Genomic DNA, 19,238 nt, shown 5'->3' with positions numbered 1-19,238 from the left:
TCCTAACTCTCATCTTTCTGGGCTTATTGTAATATTTATTGGGCATTTCAAAAGTATTCATAAGCTTTGACCTTTGTATTATAAATACAAACTTTAGTGCAGAGGTGTCCAAACTTTTCACTGTGGGTCGAAACGGTCAGTTTAAACGTAACTGAGGGCCACAAAATGTGTCTGTTGTTTTACTTCAGGGCCTTTTTTTGCAAAATGTTTCCTTTTTATCGGTACTAATTAAACTAATGTTTATCTCTAATATCTTTGGATTTATGTTGAGCACCAATAACAACATACGGGTTCAGAAAGAACTGCTTTATTTATCCGAGTTTACTAGCTCAAGTAAAAGTCACTGGATGTCTGCTGTCCTGTTTACTATAAAGTTTAAATAAAAGAGAAAGACATGGTTGTTATACATTCCATAAAAAAATATTGAATTCATCTGAATGTTTTTTAACGGCATCACATAATTGCAAACTTTATGATTTTGTCCAACCTCATGTTGGAAAATCTAATTTGTGCTTTTTTTGTATTACGGTCGCACAAAATGACTCTGTCGCCTTGGACACCCCTGCTTTCGTGCATCTTATTGGGATTTTATGCAACTGACCAACGTAAAGACATAATTGCTAAATTAACTGTTCATCTGTTTCCTTACTCTAGTTTTGTTTCTTTATCACATAAAGTTACAGTAAAATACTCTAAAGTTTGTGGTTATAATGTGACAAGTGGAAAGGAGTTTGGGAACGTGTGCATGGCACAAATTATGATCTGGGGGCACCGATATGTACAGCCTGCATAGAAGAATATTATTTTTGTTTCGCGGTGCAATACTGTTCAGAACGTTGCAAACCATTGAAAACACATGAGAAGTTGTTGAAAGGGTCTGAAAAGTCACTATTTCTACCAACTAATGTCACTGACTGAGGTAAATGATAGTCACAGCTGCAGGATGGATGCCAGCAAACACAAGCTGAGACAATTTTTCAACCTTAACAAAAGAAAAGTTGAAATTCAAATCCTAAAATTGAAAATCTACCTACTGAGAGAAGAACATCTAGATCACTGACTCTGGTCTGTTTCATAAACTTTGCCCTGGCGGTAAAAAAATCAGCTTCATGTACCAGGTATCACCAGGAGCTAAACTCTGGAGGAAAGTTTTTTTTGTTTTTGTAAAGGGCAAAAGTTGTGTTAGGAGTCCAACATGAAAGGCAGGAGTGGATGAGTGGAGGAGTTCTGCAGGGTGTAGTGTGCGACTCCGGGCTTAGCAGCCCTGTGTGACACTCTGCATGTGTTTGGCGATGCCGTACACGTAAGCGATGTCCGGCCTCTTCTCTGGGTCGGGGTTGATGCACATATCTACCAGGTTCCTCAGCTGGTGAAAGGGGCGGGGGACAGAGGGTGGGAAGGTAAAGAGAGAAATGATGAAACGGTTAGTGACGCTTTACTACCAACATGTGGATTTTAAAAGGAAGAAACATCCTGCAGGTTGTTCCAACACAGCAGCAAAACCAGGAGGCAATGGAACTGCAATCGGGTTTTGGTCAGATGAATCCACTTTAACCTGAGTTCGTTCGTTCTCTCTCTCTCTCTCTCTCTCTCTTTCTCTCTCACACACACACACAAACCCCGGTGCCGCTCCACCGACACCCAGGGACATCAGCTACACCCGAAGCAAAACGCAGCAGCTGATTGGAGCAGACAGACAGGACTACTGCAGCTGGGACTGTCAATGGCATCATTAAAAAAAAAAGGTAATAAAAGATGCAATGGGAAAAAAACAACAAAAAAACACATCTATACAAGGTCGCTATGGTAACCGTCTGTCGACTTCCTGGCTGCTGTTGCGTGGCACCGGCTTTTCATCAGCCGTTGCGTGTAGTTGTGCATGTGTGTGCGCGTAAAAGGGAGGGTAAAAAAAAAAAAAAAAAAGTGAGAGGAAGATGCAAATTCAGACGGTCTGAGAATTAGTCGCATGGAGTGGAGACGGAGGGCGTGCAGAGAGGCAGATATGTAAAATATTCATGCGCTTCTTTGCATGGCGAGTGGGGTGGGGGGGTGGGAGGAGTGTCAGGTGGAGAGTGGAGGGGGGGAGCGAGCGAAGGAAGGTGGTGGTGGTGGTGCAGCGGGGAGCGGAGACGGAGATGGTTAAATGACACAACAAAGATGAGCAGCTGACAGTTTGCTGCCGATCCTTCAGGAGCATTGTTTACATCCAGACAGGCGCTGCAGGCACCCCCCTCATCTCCATCTCTCCATCGCCCTGTCTCCCGCTCTATCATTCCCGCTCTCTTTCGCTTTGTCTTCCTTTCTCCAGGATGGGGGTGACATGTGGGGTAACGCTTAAGCTCAGCGTGGTGTGTGTGAGTGTGTGTGTGTGTGTGCAGAGAGAGTAGCTGTTACAAATATACACTTGCACATTTTTTTTTTTTTGGCAAGAACAAAAACACACACGGAGATGCCACAAAGGCTCAAAATACCTCAGTAACAGCTCTTATTCCCCTAATGAAGTAATTACTGAGGCATAATAGAAGTTTATTCTCTTCAGGATTTATTATTAGACTACAGAAACGTGACTAAGAACATTAAATACTTAAAGTCTGACAGTAAACTTTAGTGAATCCACGAGGTTCAAATAATAGAAAAACGTCATTAGAGCATCTTGTTTGGGGGCATCAACATCTAAATGGGAAACTGCACCAGGCAGGAGCTACTGGTCCTCAAAAGGGACAGAAAGAACTGCTTTGCCCAACCTGCAGGACATTAACAGTCAGAGGCTAACACAGCCCCACACATCCTTCTCTTTACCTCCATCAACTTCAGTCCAAAATAATTCATACTGCTGGCAGATTCAAGTTTAAAGCGATCTTTAAATGTGACTCTGCAGGTTTCTTCTGACTGACGTGGGGTGAATGTTTTGGAGAAGCTCAGAAAGAGTCTCAGCGAATGATTGAAAAGAATACCAGATTTCCATTTGCTGATTCACTATGAACACAAACATGTTTTTTGGTGTATTTAGCATGTCATGAATTGCATTGAATTAACCAAAAACAGTTATTTGTTTTCTTCATGTTTTATAACAAATAATTTAATTGTGAATTTTTAACACAAAGACATGTTCAGTTTTTTGCTTTTATTGACAGACTAACAATCCAAAAGAGTATTTCTGGAACCTAATTATCAAAAAAAAAATAATATTTTACTAATGAACTAGTGACATTTTTTAAATTTATTAGCAGACCGACCTCTAGCACATACATTTTTAAAGTAACAAGTAATAGTAAATATTTTTTCTTTAAGGATGGATTATCAACAAAACTTTTACTGTAAAAAAAACACTTTGTTGTTTTTTTATTTTATTTTTGAACAATGTGCACAAACCTTTTTAACTTTTTGGTGAACTATTAATAGTTCACCAAATGTTCACTTGAAGTGTTTTTACTCTTTAACACTTCAAAATGTGAACGCACTGTTTTCACCCATGTAATTTGAAGAAAAATAATTCCTTCTGACATCAAAAACTGGACATAAAACACAGTCCTTAGCGTAGTACTGCAGAAACATGGATTATAATTGGGAACAAAGAAGTCTTTTGTACTAAAATTTCAGCAATCAAGCAAATTTGATAACAAAAATCTGTAATGGATGTATGGTAAACACCTACCATACATCTGTGGATATGTCTCATCAGTGTTCTGAAGCATTTGTCTGAATACATTTAGAAGAAAAGGAACTTCCACCCACATGAAGACGACATGCAAACAAAAAGCCACGCAGATTCTCATGCTTGTCATTGGTAATCAGCAAAAGGGCAAAATGCAACCAGAAGTCTGACTATGTTACATTTTTATGCACGAGGAAGTCTTCACAGAAGTAAAGCACATGATTAAACGATGATTTTTGGGAAACTCTAGCCCACTTAGTCTGACTCTCCTCTAAAGCATGTCCATATGTTTTTTATATGTGAATTTAATTCCCAAATGGATAAAATCACTGCCAGCCTTTTGATCAATTATACACTGTTCACTGGGTCAGACAGACGGGTGGATTTTCAGAAGAGAAAAGCTGCAAAAAGAAATGAAAAACAGGGCAGTAAAGTGTTTGTTGTGCTTGTTTCAAGCACTAAGAAACCAATATTGTTGAGTCCTCTTGTAAAAACACAGAACAAGTCCACATACATTTCATGACAAAGCAGAAAAAGGCAACAGATAACAGTAGAAGTACTTACCTCTTCTGAGTAGTGATCTGCAGGAAGAGGGGGGTAGTCACACTGTTCTATCTTCTTGCAAAGTGAGTAGAGGTTCATCTTATCCCCATAGAAAGGACTCTGTAAGGCTGCCATCTGAAGCACAGAGATGTAAAGAAATAGAGAGGAGACGTATAGAGAGAAAGGGGACAGAGACAAGAGGAGAGCTGGTGAGACTACAAAGACAAAAAGGAAGTAAAACACTCAAACTCTCAACAGGTGGCACAGGCTGCACCGGGTGTTGGAATCAGTCTCTGTACAGTTAACTGCTCTCAGGGCGAGAGGTTTAAAGGACCGTGGGAGTGTGAAAGACAACAAGTTCATCAGTCTAAAGTTTTTTTTGTGCATGGCAGATGAGCGAACCATCAATGTTTATGTGAATCAAAAAGGAAGAATCTCTTAAAAATTGTTCCCAGCAGATGCATTTTTTCATCCCGCCTGCTGGTCTTTTTCCTTGGCGCTACATCACAAGGCTGTGGATGAACATGTGAGATGTAGCTTTAAATGTAGAGGTGGATGGACACAAGACCAAAGAATATTTCACTTTTTAGGAGCAGCACGAAATGTGCAACTTCTGGACAAATGAATGTCAATATTCAGAGCAGATAAAACTAGGATGGGTTGGAAAACAGAAATAAATGGGAACAGGTCAAAAATCCTTTCTGCCTCCATGTACTCCCAAAATGACATTTTCTCTTACTCACCATTTAAAGGCACTCAAATTAAATTCTTATGTTTAAAGTAGATTCTTAGAAGCTTTTCCAACCGGGATTGCTTAAATTTATCTCATCAGGTAATCTGATATATTCTAATGATGTATGTACAGCATTACTGTGAAATTCATGTTTACTGGTTTAAATCTATAGATTTCCAAAAGTGAGGATTTCAAAGAGGATGGCTGTCAGTTTCACTTTCAGTTTTAAGCATCCAGCATGCTGAGGTGAGCATGCTGCGACAGTATTGGGAAATAGTGATATAAATTTTGTGTGGATGTGACCTGCTTTACTGGAGTAATTCTCTTCTCAGTCAGTAGATAATATGGCTGATACAAACAGGTATGCATGATCATTTTTGAAAATACAGCAACATAAAATTTTCGTCATACCGCCCAGCTTCATATTAATATTGTGTATTATGCTGCCTTCCTTTTTGGCCAGCATTATTCTATCTAGTTGTCTGCTTGTCTTATGTTTCTGCTTCTATCTAAAGCCTTACTGCTTCGCCCAATTCTCAAGATCCAAATTGAGTATAAAATTTCCCTCTGAAAGCAATCTTGATGGTTGCTTCTGACCTTTGGATGAGCTCATTGTGAAGAGCCAAACCTGCAAAGAGGAGCTATAAAAAGGAAAAGATTTTCAGAATAAACTTCACAGGTTCATCAGCGGGCAGAGGGAGTTTTAACACAATATTTTCTCAACTATTTTTCAGCTGTCCGTGTATTGTTTTGGAGACAAAAGTATGTGTTTGACAGGCTGCTAATTTGGAGTGTGAAAGCTGACAAAGAGGAAATTTTCACATGTGAATCAAAAAGGAGTACTTCCATACAGAATACATCAGCTCGCTGTGAAGGTGCCATATTATAAAATGCTTGGCACCACGGAGAGAAAATATTTGTGTGAGTTGGACCAGTGAAGAAAAGTGGCTGCAGGATAGATGACAAAATAAAAAAAAAAGATTCTGGGTAATAAATGTAAAGATTTCCAACCACAATCACAACACAGATCTGTAACTTTTCAATTTAGTTTATTTTTGTAGCCCAAGACCACAAAAAATGTACTTTAAACACAAGTATACATAATAAAAAAGTTAAATAGCATTCAGTCCAAAGTCTAAAATCAATTACATTTATTCAAAATAATAAATTTCTATAATCAGATGGAATTTTCTTTCAATCTGATGCGATATATACTTTCCATTTTTAACAGGAAGAAACCTCCAGCATAACCAACCTCGGGATGACTGGACATTTGATGAGACCAGAGAGCTGAAAGGACAGGAAGAGACCGAGAACCACCACAGAAGGACTTGTCCAGGTCAACTTTCCATAAAAAATAAAACTAGTGATACAGCTAATGTTGGCAGTGTCTCTGCCAAAGAGCTTGGTCAAGAAAACCGACAACTAACCACAGGAGTAGTTTCGTATAAAAGAAAAACGGAGAACTAAAATGTACTTGGTTGTGGTGGATTCGTTGATGGATGTGTCCATGACAGACTCGTAACTAAACCCCAGAAGAACTGAGTCAGGAGTACTTTTTATGAGAAAACAGAAGAAAACTTAAATGGTGCATTAATAAAATAATATATGGATTAAAGTATCTGTAATATTTTAGATTGCTATTTCAAAAAAAATATCATGTAAAAAGTATATGACTATTTTGTGTGTCAAAAGAAAAACATAGCTAAACAAAGACATTGGGACGGTGTAGTTTATATATAAAAAGAAAAGAAAGAGCACAACGAACACATATCTCCAACTTAAATGCAGGTTTTATTTATCGACAGATGTGTAAAAAACTGTACTGTACAAGGAGTACTTTCTATGGGAACAACAGTTTTTGTCATTACACTAAAGACCTGGTGCACCGATCTGCATTAGCACTCCTTCAATAGTAAAGGTTGTAGTTTGGAGAGAAAAGAAAAACTCAAATAAAAACACTTTTATATTTTATTAAAGTAATGTACTGCCACTGCTCAAACAGTCCTCTGTCTCCAACTTGAATGGAGCTTTGATACTTCAGTTTTCAGTGGCTGACATGTCAACATTGATGCCACAGAAACCAAAAACAACCTGGGTTCTACTGAGCAGACTGACAGATTTTTGACTTGAAGCTTCCAGCAGGAAGTGAAGAGGACAGCCACAGAGTCTCAGTGGGCCTTCTCTCGTCTGGACACAATTACTCAAACACACATATCTGAACTACAACCTTAGAAAGATATGCAGCAGGATGAGGAAAAGCCTACTGAGGCTGGCACAGCAGGAAGCAGAAAGTTAGGTGAGGATTTAAAAACTCCACTAAAGTCGATGTCTTAAAGTTTCCAAACTGATTCTATGGTTTCAGTTTACGATATCTGCAAGTCAATCTGCTGGGTTTCCTTAGACAGAAACTTTTTAATCTACTCTGACTGACTAACTGAGCACAATGTACTGTTTGATAATGGTCAATTGCAGTGAGGCAACCCTTCAAAATCTACACCAGATTTATTCTCTGCAGAGTAGGTAACTTTTTTAGAAAGTAATAATAATTTTATGTATAAATACATACAGGATATTCTCAAGTATTTGTGGCCTCTAAGCCCTTTCATCTGTACTTCCTACATTCTGTGATCTTTGGTGTTTTGGACAATGTCGTCATTGGTGTCTAGTGTGAGCATCTTCTGCCATGACATTTTGTCCAACTGTCTAAATGTTAAATTAACATGAAAAATGCAAGTTTATAATGGCTGAAATATATTAGTAAACAACTATTGGGCTGCAAACAGTTCTTTGCGATATGAATGTTGCACTCACTGATGATGCGATGACGATACTTTCACGATATACCATATGGCCCTGTTCTCTAGTCATACTGTTGGAGACCAACATTGTTTGTAGGATGAAAGTTAAATTTACGTCAGTCTAGTCAAAGAATGAAATGTGGGTGAAAGGTTACATCCTGAGTGTTGTGGTTATGTCATATTTAAATGAACATATTATCTCATTAATAAGAACTTCCAGCTGCAGCAGGATATAAACATGTCACATGTGATGCAGGATTAGAAAGCTAAGGTATTTTTCATGACCAGTTTACTACTGGATCTCTTTCCAACAACTAACGTTGAAGCTTTAAAATGTCTAAGATCAAAGAAGAGATCTAAATGATCCCTCACCGAGTTGGCATCCTTCAACAAAAGACATTTTGTTATAAAAGTCAATTTCAGTTGTTTCAGAGCGGTCCATGTGGAAAGCACTCCTAATTGCTTTGCAAAAAAAAAAAAATACACCCTGTGTGTATTTTTTAAATTAACCAAGAGCCTTTATGCCCAAATTTCTCGGAAAGCATGGAGAAAAAAAAAGGCTGAGACAGAAACATGGAGGAAGGGGGGGAAAGCAGGCAACTGCAGACACCAGGAGGCAAAGGGTTAAACAAGACCCCCTCGTATTTTCATGCATCTTCTGCTTTTGACAGATGAAAAATGTCAACTGTCCTGTTTGTATTTGCGAGTTTTTGCACTATTCATCTGCTTCATTAGTGCCTGCTGCTCCTAGCCCCTGACAGCTGCCGGCCCCCTGCTCTCGGAGTGAGTACACACACACACACACACACACGAGCATAAAGATACATACCCACACAAAAACAGGAAAATACACACTTGCTCCTTTTTCAGACTGTGTCGTCGCAACGGTTTAGATGATTGACTCACTCTCTGACCTCTGAGGCCCTGGTGTGTGAGTGTGAGCCTGCGTGTGCGCACCTCTGTGCATGTGTGTGTACACGGTTCATTGATATTCGGGAAAGACACACTGCACACGCATGCCTGCTGTCTGTCTAAGGGGAGTGAGCTGCTGGTGGCAGAACACACACACACAGACACGCATCTTAAAAACCACACACACACACACACACAGCTGTATTTCAGAGAACTCCCCCTGACACAGCGCATTACTAGTTTCCCTCAGCTGTCACAATAATCTATAACCATTACTCAAGACAAAACCAATGAACAATAATCTTAATCCTCAAAGATCCCCTTGAATTAAGTTATTATTATGGGCTCTTTCTACCTAATGTTACCAATGCAATCATTTGTATCCAATTTAACAAAAGAAACTACTAAGTTGGTCAGGTAGCAAAAGAAAGAATAAATTATTACACCCAGATGATTTCATTATGCACCTAAATGTGTGCCAATTATTGCCAATAAAAAGAAAGAACAATCGCTCCTTTATTTCTGGAAACATAAAGTGCTAAATCTCTCCATACAAGTCAGGATAGCATAAGTCCAAAGCTCATAAAGAGCAGAATTTCAAATATGTAGGCTGGAGTTTAGACCCCACTGACATGGTGTTGTCTTCAATGGATTGTAAAAAAGATAATGGCAACAAGTTACTTCCTATTAAACAATTTCTACTCAGTTGGAACTGACGAAAAAACAAACAAACAAACAAAAAAAACAATGTATACATTTTCTATCACTATTTTCAAAGAGCACAACAAAAACTAGATTTGCACCAATGAGGCTTTTACTGACTGATGCCAACTTCCAGTTTTATTTTATGCAAAATATATATTTTTTCTAAGATTAACAATTACCAACAGGATTTCAACACATTTAATTTTTATTCAACCTTTACAAACACTGTGTATTAAAAAAACAAAAAAAAAAAACATTGGTTACAAGGGTTATTGATTTATTGAATCAATAGGCAATATACAGTTAGGCATAAAATTATTCAGATTTGGCAGGTTTGGATTTAAATTTGCCAGCGTACTTCGTCTGATCAGAAACAGTATGAACACTAACGGAAATCAGACAGATAATCTGATGAGGAAGCTAAAGACGAGGGTGATGACAATGAGACCTTCCAATCTCAAGGATTTCAAGAGGTAAAAAGCTGGTCAGCAAATATGAAATAGTTTGATTGTTGGAATGCCAATAAGATTTTCAATAAAAATTTATAAAATAATTTTTATTTTCAAAATTTACTTTCATTGTATTTTAAGAGGTGCTGCTCTCAACTCGTGGTAGAAACAACGTTCTGGATCTATAAATCGTACTTAACTAGTTGAAATGAGTTAAGTACGATTACTGACGGGCAGCCACTTAATGAAAGCAACTGTTGAAAATAATACACCATCCTTGAACCAATCTATGGCCCTTATTTGTCCATACTGCATAGAAAATATGTTAGAAAAAATTTCCCATTCTCATTTGTCTTTTTATTTTAAGATATACATGACCATAAACCTGGCTGAAACCCAGAGGGCACAAGTTTCAGAACAGAGTGTTTAACCTTTTATTATTAATACCTTAAACAGTACATCTCTAAACTGAGGTTTGAACATTTGATTTATCTCTTAAAAATACTCTAATAAAGTTCATCATAAAAACACAAAGAGAGAACCAAGAAAACTATCTGTCTTTTTCTGCTAACTGGCCATGTTGTGCTCTCTGCAGCTCATGCATGTAAAACTGGCATGGCTGCGTTTTAAATGTCTGGATGGGGGCTTTCCATTTTAATTACATTGATCCGAGTTTCAGACTCCAGCTTCTCTCCCTGTACACCAATTAGGGAGAGCTACGAGAGGCAGCCATCTTCCTCCTCTTCCCCAGCCCCCATCATCCCCTGAGTCTTCACATCCTGGGACTAAAGGGCTTCTCACAACTTTTCACTCATTTATGAACACTCACATTACCGTAATGGCAAAATAAACACCTAAATGTTAACATGCTTTCATGACAAACATATATCAGCATACAGAATGTTTTTAAGACACTTAAAAAGTGAAATACTACTATACAAGTGAAACCCATGACTTCTTAGATGGTGCTGGTCCTTCATGAGTCTTTATGATGACATATTAATCAAAGTAACAAGTTACAATGTTGGGACAGTCATTAGGCATATACCTACACCCAGCGGAGCCATCAGTGCCCTACTTTAACACACTAAAAAGGGGAAGAAAGGGAGGAAGAAAGGGATGAGTGAGTTGAAAGCATAGAAATGTTAAAGTGGACTGAATCTTTGAAGAAAATCTTTTTAAGAATATGCTCACCAGAGCCAAACTCACTGCAGCCGTATTGAGTGGAAATATTTTAATTCTGAAAATTAAACATAGTTTAACATCTTTTGAGAAAAGGAAAAAAAAAAAACTTCTGTTAAGACGAAAGTAGCAAATGTTAAAAGCAAAACTACAGTTCCTTTAGGAAAACGCCAGCTCTAACCTTTCACCCCTAAGACTTGCGTTCTTCAAGCACTTTGAAAATATAATTGATGGACGTCTTAGATAACATAAAACTATGACTTTATCTCACACTGATGGCATTCTGAATCTTCAACATATGAATGCTTTTTAGACCCTGAAGGGAAATTTGAAAATCCTGAAACTATTTTAAAACAATCAAGTTTGGGTTAACTTTAGTAGTGATTAAAGTCTGAAAGGGAACTCTCTTTTATTCAATCAAACTAATACTTATTGTAACCCTGAATATGAAACATTTTAGCTTGGGGATAGTTTTATCGTCAAGGGCAATTTTTAATTTTTATTTTTTTGTCTCTCTAGTTTAACTTGGTAGAAAAAAAAAAAGTAAGACATATTTTCTTATTTGCTGATTAACATGATGTAGCAACTCATTTCCCAGAAGTCCTCTTCTGATTGGCCGATCAGGGTCACGTGACGACTCTTTTTCTTTAAGGCAAAAGAACCGCTGTTGGATTTGAAGTGGACTTTGTAGAATATGTGGTGGACCTAAAGATTAGGGTGATGGAAAGGAGGACTTTCCACCTTTAAGACATAAGTGAAGATGTGCAAAAAGCTAAAGATTATGTTTTCCAACGTGAAGGGGATAATTTTCGACAAGCCAATTTCTAATGTAAAAAACCCAAAAAGAAACAGCAAAAATAATTTTCCACTTTCTTGAGAGATGCCTGTCTCAGATAGGGGTGAGCTATATGGACCTAAAGTTTTATTACAATATTTTGCGGTATTGTAGTAATAAAGATAGACGTAATGATGGGAACTATTTATAACATCTGCTTTAGGTAATTATACGTGTCGCAACTATTATAGTCCCACTAACACAAACATTCCCATTTGTAATTTGCTTCTTTAGGAGATTTAGAAGTCTGAACGCGGTAACTTTATTTCCAAGTTTATTGGTGTTTATGACAATAAGGGTAGTTTATTAAACATCATTAATTAGGATTTATTGTGACAGCAATAAATAAAAATTGTTATAAGACATTTATCACAATAAGTGATTAACAAAATGATAAAGGGCCAGCCCACGTGTCATATCCTATAAAAATTAAACTTCTTAGTTGATCATTTTAAATCTGAACCTAGCAAGGATTTGAATAATTATAAGAGTAACCATACATTAGATTACATTAGAATATCCAGACTGGAGGAAAAACATGCTAAGACTGTGAAAAAAACAGGGCCTCAAGCCTTGTATGTAGCAGACTACTGACATGTTTTAGAGAACAGAAAAAAACGTTATAAGAGCTAAACAAAGGGAAACCGCAGAGGCAGCTCATCACATGCGAACGCCAGATGCTGAGAACCCAGTATTTTGGGGTCTCGTAAAACCAACACCAAAAACAAGGCGGGAGGGAAAGGCGGTGTGCAGGAAGTATGAGACATGGGCACAGTCAGAGGTATGGATGCTTTGGTTTCATACAGGAAGGAGACACATTCCCGTAAATCTATTGAAGATATTATTCAGCTATAAACCGTAATCCATCTCTACGAACAGGAGCGTAAAATGCATCTGTCTTTACAGAAAACACATTCAGCGTTCAAGACTTACTGATCGAATTGCATGGAGGTATTGACCAGGACCAGGTGTCTCCAGCTTTGCTCGGTGCCATGTGACCAACCTTGTGATTTACTTCCTGGCGCTCCATGGGAGACATCCCAACAAGCACCCCTGTTTAGCACGCCATAGTAGGTTTGGGTGAAGGGCAGAGTGCATGGTCAGGGGATGTAATAAGGTTGGACATGAAGAGAAAGGGATCAAACAGAATGGAAGATGAAGATGGACGCAGATACAATGGTGAGGTATTGACGGGCAGACCCTTCGGACCTCAACTCAACCCCCGGGCGCAGGAATGAAAAATGCAGGCTCCCTCAAACGGAGCCGCTTCACACACCAGGAACGAAAATCCCTGCACTCATTCATAGATGAGAAAACGCACCGAAAAAGAAAAAAAAAAAACAGCACAATCTTCATTCCCAACTGTGCTTTCGTAGTGAAATCAATGAGGAACAAAGGAATCAGAAGTGGATTTCTATGTGAATTGCCTGGAGGTTAAGTGAGGAAAAGAAGGCATGTGGAAGGGAACTTTGCAGAAGTTAGAGTAGAGCAGAGAGGAATGAAGGCTCAAGTTCTGAGAAAGAGATACTACGTACTGTGGAGCCGTCTTCCTAAGAAAAGAGCGGAGCACGAGCCTGTTCTTCAAAGAGAATATGCATGGTGTGGTGAGTACTGCTCTGGTAACAATACGATTGTAAAATCTTTATCTCCACAGGCTTCGTGCATGACTCACCTTGACCTGATGGGGGGAGTTCTGTGTCTGCTCTTGTACCTGTAACAATTTCTCTCTGAATGAAACCGCCCCATCATTCTCTTTGCTACAGCAATCCATAACTCAACTCTCGCCATTTGTTATTCTCTCTTTCTACTTTTCTACTCTTCTGTCTCGTTTCGTTTCACTCTCATGACTTTTTCTACCTTAATGCCCTTAACCTTTTCTACTTTTCTTTATAGATTCCCATACTTTTTCACCCTACATCTCCATTTTTGTCTCTGAACCTCCTCTGGGAGCAACAAGTCTCGAGTAGTTTTTCAATTCTGCTCTCCAGATCACTTCTTTCTTTTTTCCTCTCATCTCTTGGTCTCATTTCTCGTGGTTTACTCCAGATTCTGAAAGGAAAACCTCCAAACTGAAAATAAACTACTTATATCATGTTTACAATTGCATAATCAAAGAAAAAATTAAATATAATTTGATTTTGCTATGAAATTACGCTTAAGATATACATTGTGAGACTTCAAAAATATACAGTAAAGGGAAACCAAGCTTTTCCTTTATTCATTGCAGCACTATGATCTCAGAGTGGCTAAATATTGTTTCAGGACAAAAATCCCATCTCAAAACATTACATAAGAAGTTGTTGTTTGAAACCTGCAACTTTTTAAACTTGTTTTTTTTTCTTTTACCAATGTCAGCCTAAAAACTAAACCCGACTGAAAGTTACAGGAAGGCTTTAAAGTTCAAAGGCCCAACGCGTTCTCACGACTCCTTTACATGGAAAAGATTTTGCAAAGATGACTGATAATCTCAACCCGGCTGTAGAGAGATGCAGCACTGATATAACCCTGAAATCGATTGACTGGGTTTCGGTTTTGCTACATTATAATGTTGGACCACTGAGCGTACGTTAAAATGAAGATGCTCATCACAACCCTGATGCTAATTACAGGAAGGGTCAGAGCAAACTATCTGCTGAGGAGACAGGGGTCTTTTGGAGTGTAGAGGCTCCCCTGAAGGCTTTTTTCTACCCTGTGGTGACATCAGCCACCTTGTACGGCGTATTATGTTGGAGCAGCAGCTTCTCCACAGCTGAGAGGAAGCTGTTAGACAAGGTAGTGATAAAGGCCAGCTGGGTCCTTGGATGCCCCCTCAACCAAGCGCAGATGGTGGGAGACAGAAGAGATCTGGCTAAAATAATTGGACAATTTATCCAGTAGAGATGTTGGTGAAATGGAAAGCTCCTTCAGTGGCAGACTGCTGCATCCTTGGTGCACAAAGCACCGTAAGATCGCAGATCCTTCCTCCTAGCAAACTGTTAAGACTCTATAACAATCAGTCAAAAAAAAAAGTCAACAAGCATTTACAACTCTGCTGTTATTTGAAGTTTTTCCTAATTTCAAATAACATCCCTGCTATTATTCCATGTTAAAGTATTTTCAATTTCTTGTAAAATGTCTGATGAGGCTTTTTTTCAGCACAAATATTCAGATCTAGTACATTTCTTTATATTTCCCCATCAAGACCCTATTCCTATAAAGAAAAAGAGAGTACTTGCTGTACAGTTTCTTATTCTTTATATTTTTATCCTAGTTAAATGTGCATGTTGCATTTAACTCGCTGTTATTGCACCAGAACTTCTCCACTGTGGGACAATAAAGAATATTTCTATTCTATTCAATAGTAAAAGCACAGTATGGAATAGAGGAGGAGACAGAATGAACCAACACAGAGGAACAGGAAGGTGGAACTTGATGCAAGAAGGGCATGGGGAAACATCCTGATTACTAAATATGCATTTGTGAGATAACTAAGAATTCCCATTTTTTGTTCCTGTTAAAAAAAGGATTTATCAACTCACACAATTTGCTTTAAATGGTCTGTAACCAATGTAAAATATTTAAATCCAGGTTTGACCAGCCCACATGTTGACATTTTGTTGGAAGTCTAGTTGTAAGGTGGTTCTAATGCCCAAAAATAGCACTTAAAATTCTTGTTTTTTGTGATTCAAAAAAAAAAAAAAAAAACTATTTTTTTTTCTTTTTTTTTTTAAATTTTGGTCAGTTTTCACAAATCTAAAAGATAATCTCTGTTCAGTGTAGATTTCTCCAGTTCAAGTCTGACCAATCCAGTATTTTAGATCTTGAGCTACAGATAATAAAAAGCAGTCAGTGATCAGTTTTTAATAGTCAAGCACCACTTCCTTTCTTATTCTAAGTGTCAAGTTAAAAGCTCTCACCTTCATATCAAAGACTCAAAATAATAGCGCAGACTCCTAATTTCCAGTATTACATTTTTAGTTTGTGAGTAAAATAAAACTTAAGTTTGATTTCAATGCAATCTGATTTTTCTGAGTTAAAACATGGGCTAGCCAAAACACTTGTTTCTGCCTGTATTTTTTAACCAGGAGAGCAGTTGTTGGACTTCCTGCTTTGTTCGGCTGCTGATGTTTCAACACCACAATTTTCACCATGAAGCACCTGTGAACTTATGCCCTGCAAGCTGAGCTCAAACTTCTTCCTCGCTCGTTCTCCACCTCTATGCCTGAGGCATTGTGGAGAAGGTGCAGTGAGCGATGCGTTGAGATGCAGCTCAAACCATCACAAACTCATGGGAGTTGGGAGACGAGGAGAGGAAAATGTGGGCAGGTCCTAAGTCAACAATCTGTCTCTGAATTTGGGCTCATCTGTGAGTAGTGAGGGCACAGAGACGTTGTTAAACAGCAAGGTCGGACTGACTGTTGTCGTCCACATCCAACATTATTCTGCCTCTTTCTCTTCCCCCCTTTGTTCGCTCTGCTGTGTGGTCTTCAGCTCTGCTTGTCTCGACTCCGTGTGGTTCAGAAAAAAAGCCCCGCAGCGTTTTGCTCCTGACTAATCAAACTAGTCAGTGTCACCGTGCAGCCTTATCTAAAACACATGGCCATGTCAGTTCCCTTCATTCGAAAGCTTTTCAATGTTCAGCAGGTTCTACGATTTAAACAAACGTAAACACAGCTTCAGGGCCTCCGAGACGGCACAGAAAAAAAATACAAAACTAATATTTTATACACTCACAAGTGAAGAAATCTGTAACGTTACTGTTGATAACAAATGTAAATAAGAATACTATGGTGTAGGAACATACATGACTGTTAAGTACAGCGTCACACGAAGGTATGCATACCCCTCAAAATCTACAATTATTGTTTTATTGGGATTTCTGGTTATAGAACAAACAAAAACAAGCATATACCCCCTTTCCTCTGACTTGTGTAATTTAATCTCAGTATAAATCCAGCTGTTCTGTGAAGGCTGCAAAGTGAACAAACAGCATCATGAAGACCAAAGAACACAGCAAACAGATCAGGAAAGAAGTAGAGGAGATATTTTTTTTTTAAAATGAGACGTTTGGGCTATAAAACAATATCCCAAGCTTTGAATATCTATCAGAAAACCATCAATCCATCGTCCAACAAAATGACAGAAAAGGTAAGGAGACAATAACCAGAGAAGCAGCCAAGTAGATTATGGTAACTCTGGGGGAGCTGCAGGACAACTGTTATTCATGCACTCAGCAAATCTGGCATTTATGGAGGAGAGGCATGAAGAAAGTCATTGTTGGAAGAAATCCATCAGCAGCTCTGTTTGCAGTTTACCACAAGCCATATAGGGAACAGCCAACAGGTGGAAGTTGCTCTGGCCAGATGAGATTGAAATTACATTGTTTTTGGCCTACGAGCAAAGCACTACATGTGGTGGTAAACTAGCGCTTCACTGCAGCTTGGCTCTTTATTGTCCCACATGGGGAAATTTGGTTCACAGCAGCAGTCAAAGACAGTCGAGGCATAAACCACACACGTCAACACAAATACCACACTAAATAACAAGGAATAAAACTGAAATGTTCCAAAATGTTCTAAAATCTGCCAAGCTTAGTCAAAATTAATTAGGAGCTTTAAAAGCTCTTGGGACAAAAGAATATTTCAGCCAAGTGCATCCTATAGATGGCAACCTGCACCTTTGACTTGAAGGGAAGAGAACACATTTCTCTAAAAGAGGATGGTCTCTGCTGGCTGGGATGCTTGCAGATTTTTTCATAATTTGTCTGTCAGACTAGAGAGCACTGCCAATTATTTTGTTCTTATCTTTTAAGAATACGTTGCTAAAATAAGTAATAGACAAAATAACTAATCACTAATCAGCCAAAAAGATGTTGCCATCTTAGAAAACACTGTCTGTGCAGACTTTTCTTGCAAATCTCTGCAGAGTGTTGTCCAAACTTTAGAAAAATGTTAAAAATTGTTCCCAGGTACCTAAAACTGTCCAAAATTTCCACAGGAGATTCCATGAATATTATTGGTACAGTCGGATGTTTTTTTTTCCTCATCTCGTTTGATTTACTGATATTCAACTTGAGGCAACGCTCATCACACTACTTCATAAAGTAGTAAAGAACAGTTCCATACTGGACCTCTCCATCCTGCAGCAGACTGACTACAACAGTGTCATCTGTTTTTAAAAACACTCTTGCAGTCATTTAAAACATACAACAAATTCAACAAAAAAAAATTCATGCACTACTTTATGTTGGTTTATACAAATGAAACCCCAATAAAATTAATAGAAGTTGGTCATAATAATGTGAGAAAGTTCTGATTTTCTTATTATAGTGTATGTCCCAAGTATTCAGAGTTTAAAATGGCCTGTCTGTTGATGTGCATGTTTGAATGTGTGTGTTCCTCTGTCACTCCCTCCTCCGACTGTAAGGTGACAGAGTGTGCACATATTCCAACAGCTTACCTCGTAGAGGAGGCATCCTAGCGACCAGATGTCAGATTTGAAGTTGTAGCCGTTTTCATGTATCCTCTCTGGTGACATGTAGTAAGGGGTACCCACTGGAACACAAAGGCAGCGAGAGGGAGGAGGGATGGAGCGAAGAGGAGACGAAGACAAACAGAAAGAAATAGGCAGAGGGATAAAAAAAAAGATGGTATTAGTATGTTGCAGCAAACAAGAAAAAAAAGATTATATAAAAACATTTGCCTTTACAATTTATCACTTTTGTTCCATTGCATACCTCAGTGGCATTACACAGACCCAAACCAAACATAAAGCCATATATACACACACATATGTGTAAATACATGCACATGTACAGAAAGTATACCCACACACAGAAAGTACACATAAATCAGTTCCCATTAGTGAGACTCCATAATGATCTGAAACAGTAGTCAAAGCTGGCCCATTTCCAGTTCTGGTTTTGAAACTCAAGAATCCCCAACTGCCAAGGCGGATGGCAAAGCTCCAGGAAATCAGACCATCACCCAACTGGACCCAAAGAGGAGGCTCAGCTCCGCTTCACATCCATGACGCACTGCAGGAGGCTTTGGAAATTTGCTGTTTTCTTAGCAGACTTTGACTGGCTGCTTTTATCATCTGCTTTCCGTTTACTGTGAATTCCCACGTAAAAGTCTATCAAGCAAATCCAGCGGGGGCATTTTATTGATCACATATGGTTAGAAGATGGAAACTTCACTTAGACTTCTTTTACATCCACTCAAACAGCAGCATGAAGGGTGGCTCACTAAAATATAAACTTAATCTGTAGCACTCACATAGTCAACGTAACCAATGACGACTGTTATATGCAAAATGTCTAAATCGATGTTTTTACTCGACGTATCATGTTCATGCACTTATCTTTTATTTAAACTTCTTAAAAGTTGCAGTTTCTCTCCTCTGCTGTGTGTGAGCAGTGTCTCCTGTCTGTAGACTGCAAGTG

The 19,238-nt window shown here is 38.5% G+C and overlaps 1 protein-coding gene across 1 annotated transcript in view; it reads right to left on the bottom strand.

The window, feature by feature from the left end:
* Positions 1 to 212: 212 nt before the first annotated feature.
* Positions 213 to 19,238, bottom strand: part of nek7 (NIMA-related kinase 7) — a 52,100-nt gene continuing 33,074 nt past the window's right edge. Inside the window, exons 7-9 of the mRNA XM_007574239.2 lie at positions 18,254 to 18,348; positions 4,220 to 4,333; positions 213 to 1,366 (exon numbers count right to left, since the gene is read on the bottom strand). Of these exons, the coding sequence (XP_007574301.1) occupies positions 1,256 to 1,366; positions 4,220 to 4,333; positions 18,254 to 18,348 (320 nt within the window). The 3' untranslated portion in view covers positions 213 to 1,255. The remainder of the gene's footprint in view (positions 1,367 to 4,219; positions 4,334 to 18,253; positions 18,349 to 19,238) is intronic.

The sequence above is a fragment of the Poecilia formosa genome, unplaced genomic scaffold (genome assembly GCF_000485575.1).
Source record: "Poecilia formosa unplaced genomic scaffold, Poecilia_formosa-5.1.2 Scaffold347, whole genome shotgun sequence".
NCBI classification, from domain to species: Eukaryota; Metazoa; Chordata; class Actinopteri; order Cyprinodontiformes; family Poeciliidae; genus Poecilia; species Poecilia formosa.
This window is presented reverse-complemented; position numbering and strand designations above follow the sequence as displayed.